The sequence below is a fragment of the Macaca fascicularis genome, chromosome 7 (assembly GCF_037993035.2).
Source record: "Macaca fascicularis isolate 582-1 chromosome 7, T2T-MFA8v1.1".
Lineage (NCBI taxonomy): Eukaryota > Metazoa > Chordata > Mammalia > Primates > Cercopithecidae > Macaca > Macaca fascicularis.
In genome coordinates, this window is record NC_088381.1 from 32,889,663 (window position 1) to 32,913,716 (window position 24,054).

A 24,054-nucleotide genomic window follows, 5' to 3' on the forward strand; every position below is an offset into this window, starting at 1 on the left:
CATATGTTGGTAACCGAGTAGCTATGCTGTGTTCCACTTCAGTACCTGGTCACCTCAGACACTCTGAGGCCCAAAGGTTGGATCAGCTAAGTCGCCCAAATAGCAAAGATGGTGTCCTGCCCCTCTGCCTCTGAGAGTGCCGTCCCAAGGGGAATTCGCCTGGTGAGGAGGAGTGGGATCAGGGACCTGCTTAAAGAAGCAGTCTGGCCACATTTTGGGAGAGGGGCTGTGCTGTACTGGGGGAGCCCTTCTGCCCCTGGTTGGCTCGGACTCTGCAAAGCTGGAGGGCTGGAATGGCTAAGTTGCCCAAACAGCAAAGATGGCAGCCCACCCCATGCCTCCTTTAAAAAAGAGCTCCCTCTCCACCCCTGGAGCTCCTTCTTAGGGAGGTGCAATGCCGCTAACCAGTGGCTGGCTGGAGTTCCAAACCAGTGGGTCTTATCTTGTGAGGTGTCGTGGAAGTGGGGCCTGCAGGCTATCACTCAGCCCTGTAGATTGAGCCTCTCTTTCTTAAGGGTATATATGTGGGTCTAACCTCCTACTTTGCAGGAGCTGCAGCTACTTTTGCCAGAAAGCCCCAGTATCTAAGCTCCAGGGTCTCCACGCATACCTGAGTGGCTGCTCTGCCAAGACTCCAAGTAGCTCTGTCAGTCAGACTGAAGGCCCTGGTGGAGTGAGTTCACAAAGAGATCTCCTGACCCGCGGTTACAAACAGCCCTGGGAGAAGTGTGGTTTCCCGGCATCACATTCACTCACTGCTTCCCTGGGCGGGGGAGCATCCTCTGGCTCTGTGTTACTCCTGGGTGGACTGTTGTACTGTCTTTTCTTCATTCTCCATGGATCAAGCTGTTTCCCTGGTTAGTCCCCCATTTTGAAAATTCAAGTAATGAGGACTTGATATGTGAACAACTCGGAATAGAACCATCAGTAATAAAAATAATCTAGAGGTGTTCAAGATACAAACTTCTGACCTCAGCTCTGCACTATGGGTAATTGATTTAAACACAGTGGGATAACATTTTGTGTATATATTGCATTACTATTTATCATATTTTAAATATTTTTTTAAAATTTATTTTATTTTTTGTAGAGATGGGGGTCTCACTTTGTTGCTCAGGCTGGTTTTGAACTCCTGAGCTCAAGTAAGCTTCCCACCTTGGCCTCAGAAAGTGCTGGGATTACAGGTGTGAGCGACTGTGCCCAGCCCACTATTTACTAGAAAGTAGACTTTTGATGTCAGAATTCTTTGTGTGTGTCAGAGTCTTGCTCTTTCGCCCAGGCTGGAGTACAGTGGCGTGATCTCTGCTCACTGCAACCTCCATCTCCCAGGTTGAAGCGATTCTCCTGCCTCAGCCTCCCAAGTACTAGGGACTACAGGCACCCGCCACCAAGCCCAGCTAATTTTTACATTTTTGGAAGAGGCGGGGTTTCACCATGTTGGCCAGGCTGGTCTTGAACTCCTGACCTCAAATGATCTACCCGCCTTGGCCTCCCAAAGTGCTAGGATTACAAGCATGAGCCATGTGCCCAGTCTGATGTCAGAATTCTTAAACGTAACTTATTTTACGTTTCTGAAAAACTATGTATCTCAAACTTTTGATTTTCAATTATTTTGCCTATTTCTAGGCTTTATCTTTGAGGGAGATTTTTGGGATATGCAATAACTTTTTCCGGAGAGTCTAATCTGTATATAAATTTTCTTTTGTGAGCAGGTGTATTTTTTCCATTTTAATTATTTGTACTTTGCTTCCCATTCTGAATAGACATATAATAGTTAACAGGCAATTAAAATTATTCAAGTCTATAAATTTAAGAAAATATGACAGGGAAATAGTAAGGTTTCCAAAAAATAGAACAAGATTACCTCATAATCATCAGAAAGTTAAAGATCTACTTTAAAAAAATGATAAACTTTTTCTCCACAGAGGTTAGGAAATAAGTAATTATGCTTTAAAGTAACAGTAGCTTTTGAAATTAAAAGTCAGTAAACTTAAACCAGATGCTGTAGGAGTGCTCTGAAACACACTGAAGGAAGGAATGATGTAAGTATAGTTTAACTGGAATTCTACCTAAAAACAGGGCATTGGGTTAGATGGTGTCTTGAAATCCATTTAAAATATGACACCAGAGTTCATGTTACTTCATTTAGGAATAGGTAATTTCTAATTCTTTATTAATTCACTTAGAAATATTTATGAGGGCCTGCTAGGTACCTGCCAGACCTTTAGTGGAGGGTAAAGATATAAAAATTAAAAAAAAAAAAAAAAAAAACAGATGTAATCCTTGTAGCTGTGCACCTATCTTATAATGAAATTGAATGTTTAGATAATCCATGAAGCAAAACCTAGATAATTATTGAATTTATATAATCTATCAAAGCTAAGATTGCAACTGTAATAAATGCTGTGGAAAGTATATGGTGCTTTGAGCAAGTAACCAAGCCAATAAATGGCCAATAAATGCCTTTTGTTTTTTTAAAGATCCAATGAGCATTTATTACAACTGGCTATTCTAGTTCTTTTGCATTTCCATGTAAGTTTTAGAATCACATGTTGGAGTTTTGATTGGCATTGCATTGAATCTATAGATCAATTTTAGGAAAATTGACATCTTAATAGTGTCTTTAAAATCATGAATAGAGAATATCTGTTTATTTAAGCCTTCTTCAATTTCTTCAAACTATATATATATATATATATGGTTTCCAGAATACAGGTTTTACACATTTTTTTCAAACTTACCTCTTGGTATTTCCTATTTTTGATATTATAAATGTTCTTTAAATTCCAGTTTCCCATTGTTTGTTGCTATAATGGAGAAATACAATTTATGTTTGCAGATTGAGTCTATATCTTCAACTTTGCTGAACTCACTTACTCTAGAAGCCTTAGGATTTTCTACAGACTTTTTCTGTAAAAGACAAACTAGTAAATGCTTTGGCTTTGTGGGCTACATATGGTCCCTTGTGTATTCTTCACTGGTTTTCTTTTTTAAAATTTATTTAACACCTTCAAAATAAATCATTTTTAGTTCACAAGTTTTAGAAAAACTGACTGCAATTTCCTGAGAGATCTTACCAGGAATGAATGTTGAATTTTGTCAAATGGTTTTTTCTGGATCTATTGAAATTATATTTTTCTTTTTTAGTCTTTCAAATGTTAAAACAACCTTGTATTCCTGGGATATACTCCACTTGGTGATGGTGTATCATTATCTCTTTTATATATTATTGGTTACATTTTTGTGAATGTCTGTATACATGGGAACATAGTTCTAGTCTGTTTAGTCTGTAGTCTTGTTTTAGTTTTCTTACACATTGTTTTCATCTTTAGGTTTTTTGCTTTGCGTTTGTTTTGGTTTTGGTTTCAGGGTAATGCTGTCTTTATTAAATGAACTTCCAAATCATTCTTCTGGAGAAGCTCAACTTTCAGAGGAGTTTTTGTAGGGTTGGTATTATTTTCTCTTTGAATGTCTGGTAGAGTTCACAGGTGAAGCCGTCTGGGCTTGAGGTTTTCTTGTGGAAAGATTTTATACTTCAAATTCTATTTCTTTAATAGATACAGAAGTATTCTTTATAGAGGCTATATTTTATTGTGTTTTGGGTGTTTGTATCTGTCAAGGAATCTGTCCATTTATGTTGTCAAATTTACTGGCATACGGTTTTTTACACTAGTTCCTTATTTTCCTTTGAATAGTCCTCCTACATTCCTGTGGGTCATTCCCCCCTCACATTCTTGTATTGATAATTTGTGTCTTTCTTACTTTTTCTGATCAGTCTCACTAGAGGTTTACTAATTCTGGTTTTATTGATTTTCCTCTACTGGTTATTTTTTTATTGATTTCTGCTCTTCTTTCCCTCTCCTTACTTTTGGGTTCAATTTGTTCTTTTTCTAATTTCTCCTTTTTTTTCCCTCTAGACAGAGTCTTGCTGTGTCGCCCAGGGTGGAGTGCAGTGGCGCAAACTTGGCTCACTGCAACCTCCGCCTCCCGGGTTCAGGCAGTGCTGCCTCAGCCTCCTGAGTAGCTGGGATTACAGGCCCCCGCCACCATGCCTGGCTAGTTTTTTATTTTTAGTAGAGAGGGGGTTTCACCATGTTGGCCAGGCTGGTCTCGAACTCCTGACCTCGTGATCTGCCCGCCTCGACCTCTCAAAGTGCTGGGATTAAACAGATGTGAGCCACTGCGCCTAGCCTCTTTTTCTAATTTTTTAAAATGGAAGTGGAGACTATTGATTTGTATTCTTTCATCTTTTCTAATATAAGCATTTTAAATACTGTAAATGTTTCTCTATGAATTTCCTTAGCTACTTCCCACCAATTTTGATTTTTTGTATTTTCATTTTTATTCTATTCAGAATACTTTCTAATTTTCTTTTTTATTTCCTCTGAGCCATGACAAACTTTAAAAGTTTGTCATTTCATTTTTCAAATATTTGGGGATTTTCCCCAAATAGCATTCTTACTGATTTTTAATTCCATTGTGGACAGAGAATGCATTTGGTTTTACTTGAATCATTCTAAATGCATGGATACTTTTTTTGGCCCAGAATATGGTTTAAATTGGTAAATATTTCATGTGCCCTTGATAGGAATGTGCATTCTGTATTTGTTAGGTGGAGTATTCTATAAATGTCAATTATGTCAAATTGCTTGATAGTGTTGTTCAACACTTCTGTATCTTATGTATTCTATGTGTCCTTGTTCTATCAGTGATAAAGAGAGGGGTACTAAACTCTGAATAGAACTGTGAGTTTGTCTATTTTCCCTTTCAGTCTTATCAATTTTTGCATCATGTATTTTGAGACTTGGTTATTAGGTGTATTAATACCCAATATCTAAGAAGATTGTTAAATCCTCTTGAATGAATTGACCTCTTATTATTTATTTATATTTATTTTTGTTCCTGCATTCTGATACAGGTTGAGTATCCCTTATCTGAAATGCTTGGTACCAGAGTGTTTTAGAAATGCTACAGTGGACATTTCATCTTTGAGCATCATGTCAGCACTCAAAAAGTTTTAGATTTTGGAGCATTTTGGATTTCAGACTTCAACCTGTATTAACTTTATTTGATATTCATGCAACTGAAGTTTTATTTTAGTTCGTGTTAGCATTGTCTTATCTTTTTCCGTTCTTTTACTTGTAACTCCTTTGTGTCTTCCCGTTAGCAGCATCTAGTTGACTTTGCTTCAATATCTGTCAAAATCCTGTCAAAACAAAAGACTGTCAAAATCCAATCTGACAGTCTCTTAACTTTTTAACTGAGGTGCTTACACCATTACATTTAAAATGATTAATAATATGGTTGGGATTAAGTCTGTTAGCTAGCTATTATTTTTATTTGGCCCATATGTTTTCTTTCCTTTCTTTGTGAATGGCTTTTTTAAAGATTCCATTTTATCGCCTTTATTAGCTCATTATCTGTTCTTCTTTGTATGCATTTCAGCATTTGTTATATATATATGTTCATCACTGTCTACTTCAAGTAATGTAGCATTTTATGAATAATTTAAGAGCCTTTTAGCAGTATACTTCCATTACCCCCCACCTTTCTGCTATTGTCATATGTTTTATCTATAAACTACATTGTTAATTTAAAAAAGTTTTTTATTATTATACTTTAAGTTCTAGGGTACATGTGCACAATGTGCAGGTTTGTTACATATGTATACATTTGCCATGTTGGTGTGCTGCACCCATTAACTCGTCATTTACATTAGGTGTATATCCTAATGCTATCCCTCCTCCCCCCTCCCCACAGTAGGCCCCATTGTGTGATGTTCCCCTTCCTGTGTCCAAGTGATCTCATTGTTCAGTTCTCACCTATGAGTGAGAACATGTGGTGTTTGGTGTTCTGTTCTTGCGATAGTTTGCTGAGAATGATAGTTTCCAGCTGCATCTATGTCCCTACAAAGGACACGAACTCACCCTTTTTTATGGCTGCATAGTATTCCATGGTGTATATGTGCCACATTTTCTTAATCCAGTCTGTCACTGATGGACATTTGGGTTGATTCCAAGCCTTTGCTATTGTGAATAGTGCCGCAATAAACATACGTGTGCATGTGTCTTTATAGCTATGATTTATAATCCTTTGGGTATATACCCAGTAATGGGATGGCTGGGTCAATGGTATTTCTAGTTCTAGATCCTCGAGGAATTGCCACAAGGTTTTCTACAAGGGTTGAACTAGTTTACAGTCCCACCAACAGTGTAAAAGCTTTCCTGTTTCTCCACATCTTCTCCAGCACCTGTTGTTTCCTGACTTTTTAATGATTGCCATTCTAACTGGTGTGAGATGGTATCTCATTGTGGTTTTGATTTGCATTTCTCTGATGGCCAGTGATGATGAGCATTTTTTCATGTGTCTGTAGGCTGTATGAATATCTTCTTTTGAGAAGTGTCTGTTCATATCCTTTGCCCACTTTTTGATGGGGTTGTTTTTTTCTTGTAAATTTGTTTGAGTTCTTTGTAGGTTCTGGATATTAGCCCTTTGTCAGATGAGTAGATTGCAAAAATTTTCTCCCATTCTGTAGGTTGCCTGTTCACTCTGATGGTAGTTTCTTTTGCTGTGCAGAAGCTCTTTCGTTTAATTGGATACCATTTGTCAATTTTGGCTTTTGTTGCTGTTGCTTTTGGTGTTTTAGCCATGAAGTCCTTGCCCATGCCCAAGTCCTGAATAGTATTACCTAGGTTTTCTTCTAGGTTTTTATGGTTTTAGGTCTAACATTTAAGTCTCTAATCCATCTTGAATTAATTTTCGTATAAGGAGTAAGGAAAGGATCCAGTTTCAGCTTTCTACTTATGGCTAGCCAATTTTCCCAGCACCATTTATTAAATAGGGAATCCTTTCTCCATTTCTTGTTTTTGTCAGGTTTGTCAAAGATCAGATGGCTGTAGATGTGTGGTGTTATTTCTGAGGGCTCTGTTCTGTTCCATTTCCTAATGTAAACATTTACAACTACAGATTTCCCTCTTAGCAGTGTTTATACTCTGTCCTATAGTTTTGGCATATTGTAGCTTTGTTTTAATTTGTCTCATGATTATTTTCCAATTTCCATTGTGATTTCTTATTTGAGCCCTTGGTAGTTTGAGTATTTTGTTCAATCCCCGCATATTTGTGGATTTTCCAGTTTTCCATCCACTATTGATTTCTAGTTTGAATCAACTGTGATTGGAAAATATAATTTGTATGATTTCAGTCTTATAAAATGTGGGGAATGTTCCATGTGCACTTGAGAAAACTGTATTCTCCTCATTTATTTTCATTAACATCTTTGTTGAGATATAATTCATATACCATACAGCCCACTTAAAATATATAAATAAGTTGTTTTTTGTAGTCACAAAGTTGTGCAACCATCACCACAATCAATTTTGCAATTTTATCACCGCAAAAAGAACCTCTGTACCCATTCACAGCCATTCTATATTCCCCCAACACCCTGCACCACATTCTAGCCCTAGGCAACCACTAATCTACTTCCTGTCTCTCCATATTTGTCTGTTGTGGCATATGATTCTATTTTTTCTTTATTATTTCAGTCTTTTTGGGGGAACAGGTGGTGTTGCTTACACAGATAAATTCTTTAGCGGTGATTTCTGAGATTTTGGTACACCCATCACACGAGCAGTGTATACTGAACCCAATTAATCTTTTATCCCTCTCACCCTTCACCCATAAGTCTCTAGAGTCCATTATATCCTTCTTTATGCCTTTGTGTTAGAGAATTGTTTTTTATGTCTCTTAAATCTAATTGGTCTGTAATGTTGTTCAAGTCCCTTATTTCTTATTGGTCTTCTATCCAGTGGTTCTATCGATTATGGGAAATGGGGTATTGAAGTCTACTTTTATTGTAGAGTGGTCTTTTCTCCAAGTCTGTCAATGCTTCATATATTTGGGTACTTTAATGTTTGGTACATATATAATTGTATCTATCTTCTTGCTGAACTGGCCCTTTTGTTTGGCTCATATGTTCTTATATAATGTCCTTCTTGGTATGTTTTAACAGTTTTGACTTAAAGTCTATTTTGTCAGATATTACTGTAGTCACTCCTGTTTTCTTTTGGTTACAAAATTTCAGATTATCTTTTTCCATCCTTTTACCTTCAATCTATGCATATCTCTGGATCTAAAGTTAGTTGCATGTAGACAGCATAAAGTTGGAATTTAGTTTTTAAAAATCCATTCTTCTATTCAATTTATTTTGGTTAGGGAGTTTTGTCCATTTACATTTAAAGTTATTGGGAGGCCTGTTGCTATTTGTTCACAGTTTTCTGTATGTCTTGAGGACTTTTAGCCTCTCATTTCCTCCCTTATTGCCTTCCTTAGTGTTTAGTTCATTTTGTGTAATGATGCAACTTCAATCGTATATAAAGACTCTACTGCTTTTCAGCCCCTGTCCTACCTTGTTTTACTGGTGTCACCAATTAGATCTTTAGGTTATGTACCCGTTAACAAAGATTTATAGTATGTTTTATGCTTTTGTCTTTTAAATTCTATGAAAGAATGAAAAGTGAGTTGTCAACCAAAATTAAAATAATACAGGCCTTTATATTTGTCCAAATATTTACATTTACTGGAGAATTTCATATTTGCATATAGCTTTGCGTTATTGTCTAGTATCCTTCTGTTTCAACTTGAAGGATTTTCTTTAGGATTTTGTAGGGAAGATATAGTGGTAATGAATTTCCTCAGCTTTTATCTAGGAATGTCTTTATTTCTTTTTCATTTTTGAAGGATACTTTGCTGGATATAGTATTCTTCTAGGTGTTTTTTCTTTCAGCACTTTAAGTATATCATCCTACTGACTTCTGGCCTGCAAAGTTTCTGCTGAAAAATCTGTTGATAATCTTACAGATGCTCCCTTGCATGTGATGAGCCATTTTGTCTTGCTGCTATCAAGATTTTCTCCTTGACATTTGACTGATTAAAATGTGTCTTGCTGTGGGGTCTCTTTGGGTTTATCCTACTTGGAGTTCATGGAGCTTTTTGTATTTGTATATCCATTTTTCCTTAAATTTGGCAATTTTTCAGCTATTAATTCTTCAAATAAGTTATTTGTCTCCTTTTCTCTCTCTCCTAAGATTACACTAATATACATATTGGCCCACTCGATGGTGTCGCTTAGCTGCTGTTCACTTTTCTTCTTCATTCTTTTACTTTTGGCTTCTCTGACCTGCTCATTTCAAATGACCTGTCTGAAAGCTCGCTCATTCTTTCTTATACCTGTTCAGCAGGTATAAGACCTGTTCTGCTGGAACCCTTCAAGTGAATTTTTCAATTCAGTTACTGTATTTTGCAGCTTTAGAATTTGTTTTGTTCTTTTTTGTAATTTTTGTTGATAGTCTCATTTTATTAATATATAGGTATCCTGATTTCATTTAGTTGTCAATATTCTCCTTCAGCTCATGGAGCATATTTATGGCAGTTATTTTAAAGTCCTTGTCTAATAAGTGAGAAGCCTTTGTTTCTTTAGGATAAATTTCTGGATATTAATTTTGTTCCTTTAATATGGTCCATGTTTCCCTGTTTCTTTGGATGTCTTGTGATCTTAACGTTGAAAAATGGGTGTTTGAAAAAACAGTCAGTTCTCTCAGTCTTGCAGACTGGCTGCATGCAAGCAAAGACCTTCACTAATCAGCGTGGTGTAAAGTCTTGAGGTTCTCTCAAACCTTTTCTGGGGATGTGTCTTTCCTGGGCCTGTGTGTTTTTATTCCAGTTTTCCATACACATGGCTTCTTTTAAATGTCCTAATTAATTACCTAAAAGTCTCACCTACTTCTCACAGATTTAGATGCTGTATTATATTCCTCTGCCCATAATTTTTTGCCACCAGGTTCCTGCAGTTCTGTGGACTCACTGCACCTCTCACATTCAGTGGTACCAACCACCTGTTTCTGCAGCTTCCAACCTGATATCCAAATGACGCAGCTGTTCCCATCAGTACTGAGTCAGGCAAGACAGATACCAGTCCCTCAGGCAGGCCCCAGAAAAACCAGAATGTTGCAAGCAAGTCTACTCTTTTCCTTCCATTCCAAGGGAGGGAACTGGGAATTGGGTGGCTTCTTCCTGACTGTGCTGTGCGAGGGAGTATGCGGGGAAAGGGTAAGAAAAACACCATGACATTTCCTACTATTTTGAGTATGGCCTTTTCTTAGTTAGGCATTCTTTTGGTTGCTTCTGCTGGCTGACTGACTGGTTTCTAGAGCTCTCCCAAAGCTACTTTGGTCTGGGTATCATATATTCAGTCTTTCAATGGGGGGAGCAAAGGCCTGGAGCTTCCTAATCCACCATTTTGCTAACGCTGTATCTTTTAAAGAGGTGTTTTTTTTTTTTTTGAAAAGAAAAATTCTATACACACACACACATATCTATAGATAGATTTCACATTACTATTTCTATTTTTTTCTCCATCTTTTTTATGTGTGTGTACAGAGATTCAGATTTCCTTCTGGTATCATTTTCCTTTTGTATGAATTACTTCCTTTAACATTTCAAGTATAGATCTTCCTATACTTAATTATTTCTACTGACCCTTTTTCTGCTTTGCTCAAATTGCTAAAGACCTTATCCAGTCCATTTTTACCAAGATTACAAACTTGGTCTCCCCCTTGTCATGGGAAGTGGGTAAATTCTCTGCTTAGCTAAAGACTACAGCCATTTCCTTTCACAGGTACCTAGGTGTCTCACCCTGTAAATGGTATTTAGATGTCTGCCAAGCATTTGAGGGAAATACGTATGCATGTTTTGAGGGGTCTCTTTTTTCTAGAATTTCCTACTTAAAAATTTGTACCACCTTGGCAGCCCTGCTCTCTGACTCCTCAGTCCAATAAGACTACTACTTTTTGCTTGAGTTCTTATCTCTGTGAACCCACGAACTGGAAAGCGCTTTCAGGAGAAGCTAGTTGAATGTGGATCTAAACCAGTATTTCTGCTCTTTCAAAGATCATACCACTTCCAGTTTCTACTTATTATTGATTATTCATCTGTGCCTTCAAATATATTTTTTAAAATTCACAAATCCAGAGTTTATGTTGGTTCAATACAAGCTACTTTGCTGTTACTAGAATTAGAACTGAGTTATTTTTAAAACTTTTTTAAAAATGGGAAATACCTGAGCATGACTAAAAGCTATCAAATTCCAGTAATTCGATAATGGAAAGCAATTTTTATCTACAAAAAAATTTATATTTCAGTTTTAAAAAGTACTTTTTATTACTGTTGTGATGGTAGTCTATAATTCTGTCCATTGAAAGGCTGTATATTAAAAAAGAATATATGGCACTTTTTTTTCCTTTTGTAGGACATAGCAAATGAAGAACATAAAAAAATTGAAGTGTTAAAATCAGAAAACAAGAAGCTAGAAAAACAAAAAGGAGAATTAATGATAGGGTTCAAGAAACAGTTAAAATTAATTGATGTTTTAAAAAGGCAAAAGGTGAGTCTGTCGTTAAAGTTAAATCATCATATTATCTGTACTTTTCTTACTAAACAATTCAGCATTTTTCACTTTAGGTATGTTTAATTTTTGACATCTTTAGGCACTGAATTTCATATAAAATGCATTATTCATATGAAATCTAACATGTATAGTGAGATTTATGTATGTGTCATCTAAGCAAGTGGATATTTTCACATAAGTAAATTAGTGTAGAAAATGGGACTGGAAAATACAGTACAGGTATGTCTCAACTACAGAAAGTACCACATTAAAGAATGACTATTATCTTAGGGGACTGTTTGCCTCTTCAAACCTTAGAGTGAACATTGCTTCCAAACCACTGTTGCTGCTTTATCTAAAAATTCATAGTTCTGAAACTTTCCTTCTTTGCAAAGGTCAGGTATTACAATATTATAGAATTATTATCTTAAAAATAAGTTGGTTCAATACTACTGTTAGACAAAAAGTATTCTATAGGTTGGTCCTTGAATGTAATTACTACCATTTCAAATATCATGCTTATTGGAATTAACAGTATACATTCCTACAACAGAACTTACATTCTGACAATATATTATCCACACATTTTTACAAACTTCCTGTTGTTTGGTGGCCTACTCTTAATACTAAATCAGACAATACTGATTTTTTTTTAACAGATGCATATTGAAGCTGCCAAGATGCTGTCTTTCACTGAGGAGGAATTTATGAAAGCACTTGAATGGGGAAATTCATAAGTGATCCCTACTTCAGTTAGTCTCTATGACAGTATGTGGTGGATACCCATTTTACTTATTGTAATGGTTTGAATTATTTTTACTCTTCATAAGTAATATAGTTGATTATGAAATCAAAATAATTTCAAAGAATTCCCTTTTTAGATTTGGGAGATATAAAACTGATGCATTATTCTAATATGTAAGTTATTAGAAAAAATTTTGTAAAATAAAGCAACAATTTAACTTTTGATTCTGCTATCTTATGACTTATTAGCTATTTTTGAGTTTGTTAAGTTCTTACTGAACGTGACAATTAAGCACATTAGATAATAAAATTCTTGACTCTTTTCATTTACAGTTCTCCTCCCTTGAAGTAGACCGAAAAAGATGCTTTAAAAGAAAATTCCAAATATTTATTTCCCTGGCTAAATCGAGTAAGGAAAGTTCCTAAATACAGAGAGAAGGCAGTTAGTTCACTTTGGGGTAGAGTTCTGTATTAGTCAAGGTACATACACTGTCTTGAGGATGGGGATGCAAACAATGCTCTGTAGTGTGGTAGAAATCGGATTTTCAAATTATCAGTACAAAAAATAACAGTTTGATTAAAATTAATTTTTATCTGATAATTGTTTACAAGTTATAAATTCAGTGATGACTTACAAAATCCAAATAGACAATGGATTCCTACTGCCGCTGAACTGTAAAACAAAAGTTATGCTGACATCTAGTGGTAACATACGAAAAATCTAGGGTTTACCCAATTTTGATGTTATCATTTGTCTTCACAAATTTCACTCCTTTGCTGATACACTTTCCTAAACTCTTCACCAAGCAGATCAATATCATCCTCTTTTTTAAATACTCCCTACAAGAAAAATATTTTGTGGGTTACTTTTGAATATCAGAATATTTCACTAAATGCTTTTAAGACTGACAAAGACATGAGGTTAGTAAAGTTATCGCCAAGGTAATGAAATCTGTTCAATAGATTAATGAAACTTTAAAAAAAAAAATCAACACTTTTCAACAAAATAAGACTTTACATATATATTGAATATTCCTAGACTGACGCAATTTTCTGATTTATCAGCTCTAGTGTAGGAGCTTGTCATATGAATCTGAGCTCTTCTCAAGTTCTACTGCTTGGATTACCTAGATAGGAAGGCACTTCATCTATAGTGTACCCTACCCTTTTCTTTAAATAGCTCTATAATATGATATAAGGGTGAGCTTCGATAGATTCATGCATGGGATTAGTTCTTCATGTGTCAATTCTATGGCTAATCAGCAATCAATCAGTCTTGCAGAAAAGAATCCAGGTTTGGAGCTAAGCCATTTAAGCAAACCCTCTGGAATTCTTCACTGTTCTATTTTTCTTTTCCCCTATAGTATACTGCAAAGGGCTCTTTAAAACAAAATTAAATATTTACTTATCTTGCAATCTAAAGAATTTTAAGGATAACTGAGGTCATTTGGCGCCATTAGGATCTAAAGGATAAAGATCATTTTTGGATATCAAGTTTATTAATCACTCTGCTGCCTCCACAATTATTTCCTCTACAAAAATATCACATCCCAAAGACATTCCTATAGTTTATAATTTATTTTATGAAATTTATTAATTACATATGGATTTTATCATTAATACATCATTTTGCATTCCTTAATCCTATGTAACCAATTAGACTATCAAAAGTCCTGTGGCCAGGCAATAATTACCTATATATTTATATATTTTTCCTTCCTTACCACCAGACTGAATGTAAAATATGCACTTGATTCTACTGAATAAAATATGAAACGGCATTTCTATAGCTGAAGGATGGTGATCTTATTTATATGAGTCTAGATGTTTATGTGTCCTATGAAACTGTTACTACTTTTTTAAGACAGGGTCTCACTCTGTTGCCCAGGCTGGAGTGCAGTGGCAAGATCATGGGTCACTGCAGCTTCAACTTTCCAGGCTCAAGCAATCCTCCAACCTCAGCCTCCAGAGTAGCTAGGACTACAGGCGTGTATCACCACATCCAGTTAACTTTTTATTTTGTGTAGTAATGGGATCTCCCTATGTTGCCCAGACTGGTCTTGAACTCCTGGGCTCAAGTGATCCTCCTGCCTCAGCCTCCCAAAGTGCTGGGATTATAGGCATGCGTCACCATGCCCAGCCAGTTACTATTTTATTTGAAGTCACAGTGTGTCTCAGGTATACATTAAAATTCACTATCTTCTGGAATTTTAAAAATCAAGTTTAGCTAGTTACAACTTCCTACTATAGAGCAGATCTGTCTCAAACTCGGTTCAAGCATGTTCCTATTACTGGTGTTACCAATGACAATGTTTTCATACACATTCTCAGCTTTGGCGTATAAGTACCACAGTTGTTGTAGGGTAGCTTTAGGTTTCATATACTAAAAGGGAAGAAAAGAACCTCTAAAATACAAACTCATGCCATGTGTGGTGGCTCATGCCATGTGTGGTGGCCCACACCTGTAATCCCAGCACTTTGGGAGGCCGAGGCGGATGGATCACCTGAGGCCAACAGTTTAAGACCAACCTGGCCAACATGGCGAAACCCTGTCTTTACTAAAAATACAAAAATTAGCTGGGTGTGGTGGCAAACGCCTGTAATCCCAGCTACTCAGGAGGCTGAAGCAAGAGAATCACTTGAACCTGGGAGGCGGAGATTGCAGTAAGCTGACATTCTGCCACTGCACTCCAGCCTGGGTGATAAATAAAGTACAAATTCAGTAAATCAAGCTCATACCTCTAATAATGTGCCAAGACCAATCATTGTAGATATACTGAAATGGGCCCAGAGAGGTTCAGTGCCTGGACAGGATCCCATCACTGCTTCATAACCGAGCAAGAAGTGAGCAAAATCTAGGCACTCTAAATTCCAAATACCATGTTTTTTTCATTATTAAAGGTCATGAAGATTACAGCTTGAGATAAATCTCACTTACTTTAGGGAGATAGCCTAGTAAGTTTGTAGCATGCTCTTTGAGAAGTTTTAGCCTTTCTTCTTCAATAATTGCATTAATAAATCCTTGCCGCCTTTGCTGCAACTGCCACTCTTCTAGTTCATGTTGCTGGAAATGCAGATCAAATTTTGTTATCACAAAGTACATTAATCTTATACAAAGTTTTCAAATAAAACTACTCATGCAATGAATTAGATAAAATTGATGAACTATTTATGACACTAAGTTCAAAAGATTCTAGATAATATATATTTTATGTCTGTACACATACCTGTAGTCTGTACACATTTTTTACTATCGTTATTCCTTTAAATTACAAGGAGGCAAACAAATATTTTCAGGAAAGTGTCTTCATTACCAAGGGAGAAAATATTCAAAGGAGTGACTGCCTGACACAGTAAATATTTACTGAATGCTTACCATATGCCAGATGCTGAAGAGTTTTCAGTGTAAAACAAAAAGTGAATAAAGAAGATCAGAAATATCTAAAAGATATGAAATATATATTTAAAATATATATATTTTAAAAATATATATATTTTAAAAATATATATAATATATATATACATTTTAAAAGATATGAAGCATGAGAATTCCACTAGTATTTCTTAGGAAAGAGCTCTTGAATACTCGTAATCACATCAAAATTCTGGGCCATACAGAAAAGATGACTTGAACTACGTGAAAGAACAGTAATCTACTAAGCCACTGTTAATTTGAGACTGTACTTGCATTCAAACCTAATTCTATCTTAATTCACCCATTCCTTATAAAGAGGAGATACAGGAAAGTTCTGTAATGTTACAGGGGAAAGCAAACTTGATAGATTTTTGTCCAATGGTAGAGTCTAATTTGGGCTAATGCAGGATTTCCTAAGAAGGATCTGGTAGGCCACATTCAATGTTTATCCTAAAAAGAAAAATTTATAGTAAATTAAATAGTTTAGGTAGTTATGAAATCAACGTATCCATTTAGGACAAATTCTGAATAGCTTTGGTGGTAGGAAACTACCTCCTGGGAAGTTTCAGATTTTGTCTGACCATATGATTTTTGTAGAGGTAGACAGAATTATAGATACCTATTTAGGAATATCTCTGAAATCCAGAAAACATAGTTAGACCTTATAGGATTGTATAATGGTGTTAATAAGTTTCATCATGAAGATCTGTCCTTGCCTTGGGGGCAGAACAAAAATGCTGCCCAATCGAACTGACAAAACTAAGCCGACAGCTTCATATTGGGAACATTTATAAGTCTTTAAAAATTAAGACATAAATTATTTGTATAAGTGTCTATGCATTAGGTGACTTTATCTGATTTCCATTTAGTTTTTAGTCTGATTTCTAGTTAGTTGTCTTGCTAATTTTTCCAGGAGCTTTCTCCTATCCAAATTACTAACCAGGCCTGATTTCTGCTTAGCTTCTGAGAACAGATGAGCTCCAATATGAAATATAACAGCACCTGTATTCCCATAAATTTCTCATATTTGAAACATTTGCATTATTTTGACTCCTACTTTGTATAGTTTTAAAAGAAGTCATGTAAGTCTCACTGAGTCTTCCTTTTAAAAGTAAATTCTTCTCTTCCTACCAGTTTTCAAAACACCTACATATTATCCATTTGGTTCTTAAACCACGAAAATCCAGTGAGAGAATATAAGTATTTAGTTTTACGGATGAGACATAAATCAATGTGTCCAAAGCCAAAAACTTAATTCCCTCTCCAACACTTAAATCTGCATTTCCAACTAGTAATCTTCCCCTGGGCCACCCAAATCATTTTGGGTGGACAAAATAGAATTATTTGCCCCCTCAAAATCATTTCTTTTCCTCTATACTCTTTCCTTAGGATATCACCCAGTCACCCATTAAAGACGGTAGTAATACATGGACACAGGGAGAGGAACATCACACTGTGGGCCTTTCGGGGGGTAGGGGAGGATAAGGGGAAGGGAGAGCATTAGGACAAATACCTAATGCATACAAGGCTTAAAACCTAGATGACAGGTTGACAGGTGCAGCAAACCACCATGGCACGTATATACCTGTGTAACAAACCTGCATGTTCTGCACATGCATCCTGGAACTTAAAATAAAAATAATCAAAAATAATTAAAAAGATGGAATGACAGTATTATTTATTAGTAGTATCCTTAAGTCTTCTCTCACCTCTCTAGATCTCACTGGTCACCAAGCCCCATCAATTCCATATCCTTAATATCTCTTGGGTGGATCCCCTCTCCATTTGCATGGGTTTCACCAGTTGTCACTGGGATTATTATAATAACTTACTTACTGATCTTCCTATCTCCAAGCTTACTCATCTCTTATCTACCTTCAATGCTCTCACTTGAATTGTCTTTCAAAGTGCAGATCTTAACATACAGCTTTCCAATCTTCAGTGGCTTCCCTTAGAAAAGCCCACCTTCTTAAAATAGCATGCAGGGTGTTCATGATCTGTTTCTCTCTCTGCCATACCAAAACATCCATAGCTCTGTAACCTATTATCACATGTACATGACATATTTATAATTACTTTTTATATATTTTTCTTAACCAAGACCATAAATTCATGGGTGACATGGACTTAGTTTTATTTACCTTTCATGTTCTCAATACCAACCAGTGTTTAGCACATAGAAAGCATCAATAAATATTTTCTAGTAGCAAAAATGGTCAGAAAATTTATATATATATTAGTAAACATACTAACATTGTCTGGCATATAAAGCTTCTCAGTAAATGTTTAGTGGATGATACATGAGCTAATTGCTGTTTAATGATAACGACCAAAAAAACCCCACAAGTTTTTCTTACTTTGTCTGCAAGGAATTGTTGGCGACGTTCTTCAATAAGTTTTTCCACAGCTCTCCTGTGTTCCAGCTGCTTCATTCTTTGTTTCTGAGCATTCATTAATTCTATCCGATCATCCTCAGCAAATTTAGCTAGCATAGTTTTTCTAAAGTTCTCCTCTTCCTCTTTTGCAGCCTGTAGTACTAATTCCTTCAAGGCCATTTGTTCTTCAAAATCTTGCTTCATCTCTTTTTGCTTTCTCAGTTTCTTTTCTGCTTCTTCCTAAACAACAATACAGCTAAAAGTTAATTTAGTAACTCTTTGCTTACACCAGATTTATAAGGGAAGAGTGATAGAGTTTGGTTAAATTAGTATTGGTTAAATTTAGTATTACAAACTGAGAAAGTTATAAGGCTTTTCATGATAACACATTGTCCATCCCTTTAAAACTAGCTGGATAAAGAATATGTTTACCTTTGGATTGTTTTCTGCTACTCATGAATAAATTTTATATTTACCATCTTGTTTCTCAACTCAGTTTTAACACATAACTGCTTTGAAAAAAGCTGTTACAGAAGCTTTTTTTGCACACCTGAGTTTATTCATCTGAAGTCTATGGTAACTATGAATCATTCTAGATTCTTGATTATAAAAGCTGTCCAAACCACCCATAAGTATTTTTCAGTTTCCAACGTCCTCCTCAAAATCAAAACTGCACTTACCCGTCTCTAGTTTTCTAATATTCCCTTCAATCTCCAAAATTCTCTAAAATTTAAAAACAATTATCTATCAATGACAATCAGTACTTCTTTAGGGAAATTCAAATATAGTTGGAGCAGTTAAGTCCTTTCCTATAAGCTTTTATTTTCTGAACATTTTATTATGAAAAATTTCATACATACTAAAAAATAGAATTTTACAATGGTCACTCACTTCTAAATAATTCATGGGCCAAAGAGGGAAAGCCAAGGAAAATAAATACATTGTAGTTAATAAAAATGAGATAGCAAAATTTGTGAGATGCTGCTAAAGCAGTTCTGAGAGACGTTTATAGCACTAAATGCATACATTTAGGAAAAGGTATATGTAGCACTAAATGCATGTATGTAGGAAAAGTCTCAAATCAATAATCTAAGCCCCCACTTCAAGAACCTATAAAAAGAACTGTAAAGTAAACTGAAAATAAGCAGAAGGAAGAAAATAATAAAGAAAACTGTAGAAATCAATGGAATTAAAAATAGAAAATAGACAATTATCAGTGAAACAAAAGGCTGGTTCTTAAAAAAATCAGTGAAATGGACAGACCTTTAACAAGGCTGACCAAGAAAAAAAAATTAATGAATAAACAAATTACCAATATCAGGAATAAAACATGGGATATCACTAGAGATCCTACAGACAACAAAAGGATAATACAGGAATACTACAAATTATTATACACACATAAATTTGACAACTTAGACGAAATGGATCACTTCCTTGAGAAACACAAGCTACCAAAACTCACCAAATATGAAATAAGGTAATTTGAATAGTCTTATCACTATTAAGGAGATTGAATTAATAACTTGAAATTCCCCCAAAATAAAACCCCAAGTCAGGATGGTTTCACTGGAAAATTCTATCAAATGTTTAACACCAATTCTACACAATCTCTTCCAGAAAACTGAAGAGGAGGAAATATTTCCCCATTAATTTTAGGAAGACAGTATTACCCTGCAACCAATATAAAAAATTACAGACCAATATTCCTCATGAATATGGATGCACAAATCCTTAACCCAATATTAGAAAATAGATCATCCATTAAAAGAATTATTCACCATGACCAAGCAGTGTTTATTACAGGGATGCAAGGCTGGTTCAATACTCAAAAATCAATCAATGTAACATACTAGGTTAAAGAAGAAAAAGTATATAATTGTATCAGTAGAAAAAAGCATTTAACAAAATTTAACACTCCTTCATGATAAGAAGCCCTCAGAGAAACAGGTATAGAAGAGAACTTCCTCAACTTGATAAAGAACACCTACAAAAAACCTATAATTAACATTATACTTAATGGTTAAAAACTTAATGCTTCCCCCTAAGATCAGCAACAAGGAAAGGTGATGTCTACTCTCATCACTCTTCTTCAACATAGCTCTAGCCAGTGGTGCTGGAAATTTTAGCCAGCATGTAAGGTAAGGAAAGGAAATAAAAATATACAGATCAAAAAGGAAGAAACAGCCTGTACCTCTGGGCAGAAGACATGCCTGACTATGTAGGGAAAAAAATTCCTACAGCTAACAAGTGAATTCAGCAAGGTTGTAAGATACAAGATAAACACAAAAATATCAATTCACTAGCAATGAGTACACGGACACCAAAATAAAAGCTAACATTCCATTTATAATCGCTCAAAAAATGAAATACTCAGATGTGACCAAACACATACAGGATTTGTATGCTGAAACCAGAGAATCCTGATGAAAAAAATTCAAAGATCTAAATAAAGGGAGAGCCAAATTGTGTTCATGAATTTAATATAGTGAATTTATCAATTCTCCCCAAACTGATATTCATATTTAATTCAATTCCTATCAAAATCCCAGCAAAAATTATTTACAGAGATTCTTCAAAAATTCATATGGAAAGGCAAAGGAACTAGAATAGCGAAAAAAAAATTTTAAGACTTGCCGTACAGCTGCAGTATTCAGAACTGTGTAGTACTGGTGGAGGGATGGATACATAGGACCAACAGAACAAAATAGAGACCACAGGAATAGACCCATACAAACATGCCAGCTGTGTTTTAAGAAAGGTGCAAAAGCAATTCAACGTTGGAGAAACAGCCACTTCAACAAATGGTGTGGAACAATTGGACTAAATCCAATGGCAAAAACCGTATTTGACTTAAGTCTCATAGTTTGCACCAAAAATTAAAACACATCACAGACTGAAATGTAAAATGGAAAAGCAAACACACACACAACAAAACACAAAAACAAAAACAAAAAACTTTTAGGAAAAAGAAGGAGAAATTCTTCAAGAACTAGGCAAAGAGTTTCTAGAGTTGACACCAAAGGCATGATCCATAAAAAGAAAAACTGATAAAGTGAACTTCATAGAAATGGAAAACATTTGCTCTAAGAAAAACCATGCTCTAAGATCACGTTAAAAGGATGAGAAGACAAAGCTACAAAGTAGGAGAAAATATTTGCAAACCACCCACCTGACAAAGGACTAGTATCTAGAATATATGAAGAACTCTCAAAACCCAACAATAAATGGACAAACAACCCAATTAGAGAATCAGCAAAAGACACGAAGAACTATTTCACTAAAGGGGATCTTACACCGAAGAGGATGGCAGATAAGCACATGAAAAGACGTTCAGCATCATTAGCCATCAGGGAAATGCAAAATAAAACTACAAGATATCACTACATGGATATTTAAAAGTGGCTATAATAAAAAATTGTTGAGCTTCTGAGGACAGAGGAGGAAAAAAATTAAAAAATAAACGGTGGCAACACCAAATGCTGGTGAGAATGCAGACAGACTGGGTAACTCACACATTTCTGATGGGAATGTTAAATGTTACAGCTGTTCTGGAAATCACTTTGGTAGTCTGTTACACAGCTGACATGCAATTACCACAAAACCCAGCTAATACATTCTTCAGCATTTATTGCAGAGAAATGAAAGTTGATGTTTATACAAAAAGCTTTACCTCAATGTTCACAGCAGTTTACTCATCAGAGCTAAATACTGGAAGCATTCCAAATGCCCTTTAATGGTCAAATAAAATGGTACATACATACCAATGGAATGTTACTCAGCAATAAAAACTAACAAATGATCAATACAAGCAACTTGGATGAATTTCCAGGAAATTATGCTGAATAAAAATGCCAACTCGAAAAAGTTACATACTGTTTGATATCATTTATATAACATTCTTGAGGCACATACTTTTTAATTTATAATTAAAGGCTTATCCATGTTTTAGCATGATCAGTCTGTCATTCTTTTAATAGCTGAATAACATTTTATTACATGGATATACTGTATTTTGTTTATCCATTCATCAGACATTTGGGTTATTTCTACTTTTGGGTTATTTCTACTTTTAGACTATTATGAATAATGCTGCATAAACATTTCTGTGTAAGTGGGTAGACATAGGCTCATTAATTTTTAACCATTCTTTTTTCTAATACATGCATTTAAAGATAGAAACTTTCCTCGAAGCACTGCATTAACTGCACGTCACATATTTTGATATGCTGTTTTTTAAATAATTTAGTTTGAAATATTTTTCTAATTTCCAATATGATTTATTCCCCTTTTCTTATTGCTTATTTAGAAATATATTGTTTAATTATAATATATTTAAGGATTCTGCAGGTATATTTTCATTACTGATTTTTAATTTCATTCCACTGTTGTCAGAAAACATATCTGGTATTATGTAAAACCTTGAAAATTTATTGAGACTTCCTTTATGTCCTAGAATATGATCTATCTTGGTGAATGTTCCATGTTTGAATGGAATTTGTATTCTGCTGTTGTTGGGTGGAGTATTCTCTAAATGTCAGGTCAAATTTATTGATACTGCTTTCAACACTATATCCTGCGGTTCTGACTACTTAGTCTATAGATTAATGAGAACTATGCATTGAAATACCATTCTGGACATAGGACCTGGCAAAGATTTCATGATGAAGACTCGAAAAGCAATTGTAACAAAAAAAAAAAAACTGACAAGTGGGACCTAGTTAAACTAAAGAGTTTCTTCACAGGAAATAAAGTTATCAAAGTTATCAACAGACTAAACATACAACCTACAGAATGGGAGAAAATATTTGTAAAGTATGCATCTGACAAAGGTCTAATATCCATAATCTCTAAGGAATGTAAACAAATTAACGACCCTATTTAAAAAATAGGCTGGCCAGGTGTGGTGGCTCCCACCTGTAATCCCAGCACTTTGGGAGCCCGAGGCAGGTGGATCATGAGGTCAGGAGATTGAGACCATCCTGGCTAACACGGTGAAATGCCATCTCTACTGAAAATACAAAAGAAAAAATTAGCTGGGCATGGTGGTGGGTGCCCGTAGTCCCAGGAATGGCATGAACCCGAGAGGCGGAGCTTGCAATGAGCCGAGATCACGCCACTGCACTCCAATCTGGGCGACAGAGTGAGACTCTGTCTAAAAAAAAAAAATAAAATAAATTAAAAAATAAAGAATAGGCTAAGGACATAAACAGACACCTCTCAAAAGATGATATATATGTAGCCAACAAGCATATGAAAAAGTGCTTAATATCACTAATCATTAGAGAAATGCAAACCAAAACCACAATGAGACACTATCTCACATCAGTCAGAATGGCTATTAAAAAGTCACAAAATAATGGATGCTGGCAAGGTTGTGGAGAAAAAGGAATGCTTATATACTGTTGGTGGGAATGTAAACTAATTCAACCACTGTAAAAAGCAGTGTGGTGACTCCTCAAATAATGGAAACAATTAACATTTGACCCAGCAATCCCATTGCTGGGTATATACCCAAAGGAATATAAATCATTCTACCATAATGACACATGCATGTGTGTATTTATAGCAGCACTATTCACAATAGCAAAGATATGGAATCCACCTAGATACCCATCAATGGTGGACTGGATAAAGAAAATGTACATATACACCACAGAATACTACACAGCCATAAAAAAGAACAAAATCACATCCTTTGCATCAACATGGATGGAGCTGGAGGCCATTAGCCTATGCTTATTAATGCAGGGATAGAAAACCAAATACTACATGTCTTCACATGTAAGTAGGAGCTAAATATTGAGTACACATGAACACAAAGAAGAAAAACAGACACTGGGGCCTACTTGAGGGTGGAGATGGGAAGAGGGTGAGGATCAATAAACTACCTATCAAGTACTATGCTCATTACTTGGGTGACAAAATAATGTTACACCAAACCTCCATGACACACAAATTTATCCCTGTAACAAACCAGCACATGTACCTCCTGAACCTAAAGTAAAAGTTGGAAAGAAAAAAAGAAAAAAAAATCTTGGAACTCTGATTGTGGATTTGCCTATTTCTCCTTTCAG

General features: G+C 35.3%; 2 protein-coding genes across 6 annotated transcripts in view; one reads left to right on the top strand and one right to left on the bottom strand.

Moving 5' to 3' along the window:
• TEX9 (testis expressed 9) overlaps positions 1–12,410 on the top strand; it is a 205,589-nt gene extending 193,179 nt beyond the window's left edge. For all 5 annotated transcript variants that reach the window (XM_065547955.2, XM_065547954.1, XM_065547956.1 and 2 more), the window contains 2 exons: positions 11,306–11,440; positions 12,103–12,410. In XM_065547955.2, the coding sequence (XP_065404027.1) occupies positions 11,306–11,440; positions 12,103–12,180 (213 nt within the window). In that variant the 3' untranslated portion in view covers positions 12,181–12,410. The remainder of the gene's footprint in view (positions 1–11,305; positions 11,441–12,102) is intronic.
• Positions 12,411–12,759: 349 nt separating this feature from the next.
• MNS1 (meiosis specific nuclear structural 1) overlaps positions 12,760–24,054 on the bottom strand; it is a 33,137-nt gene continuing 21,842 nt past the window's right edge. The window contains exons 8-10 of the mRNA XM_005559630.4: positions 17,960–18,217; positions 15,126–15,251; positions 12,760–13,027 (exon numbers count right to left, since the gene is read on the bottom strand). Coding sequence (XP_005559687.3) covers positions 12,935–13,027; positions 15,126–15,251; positions 17,960–18,217 — 477 coding nt within the window. The 3' untranslated portion in view covers positions 12,760–12,934. The remainder of the gene's footprint in view (positions 13,028–15,125; positions 15,252–17,959; positions 18,218–24,054) is intronic.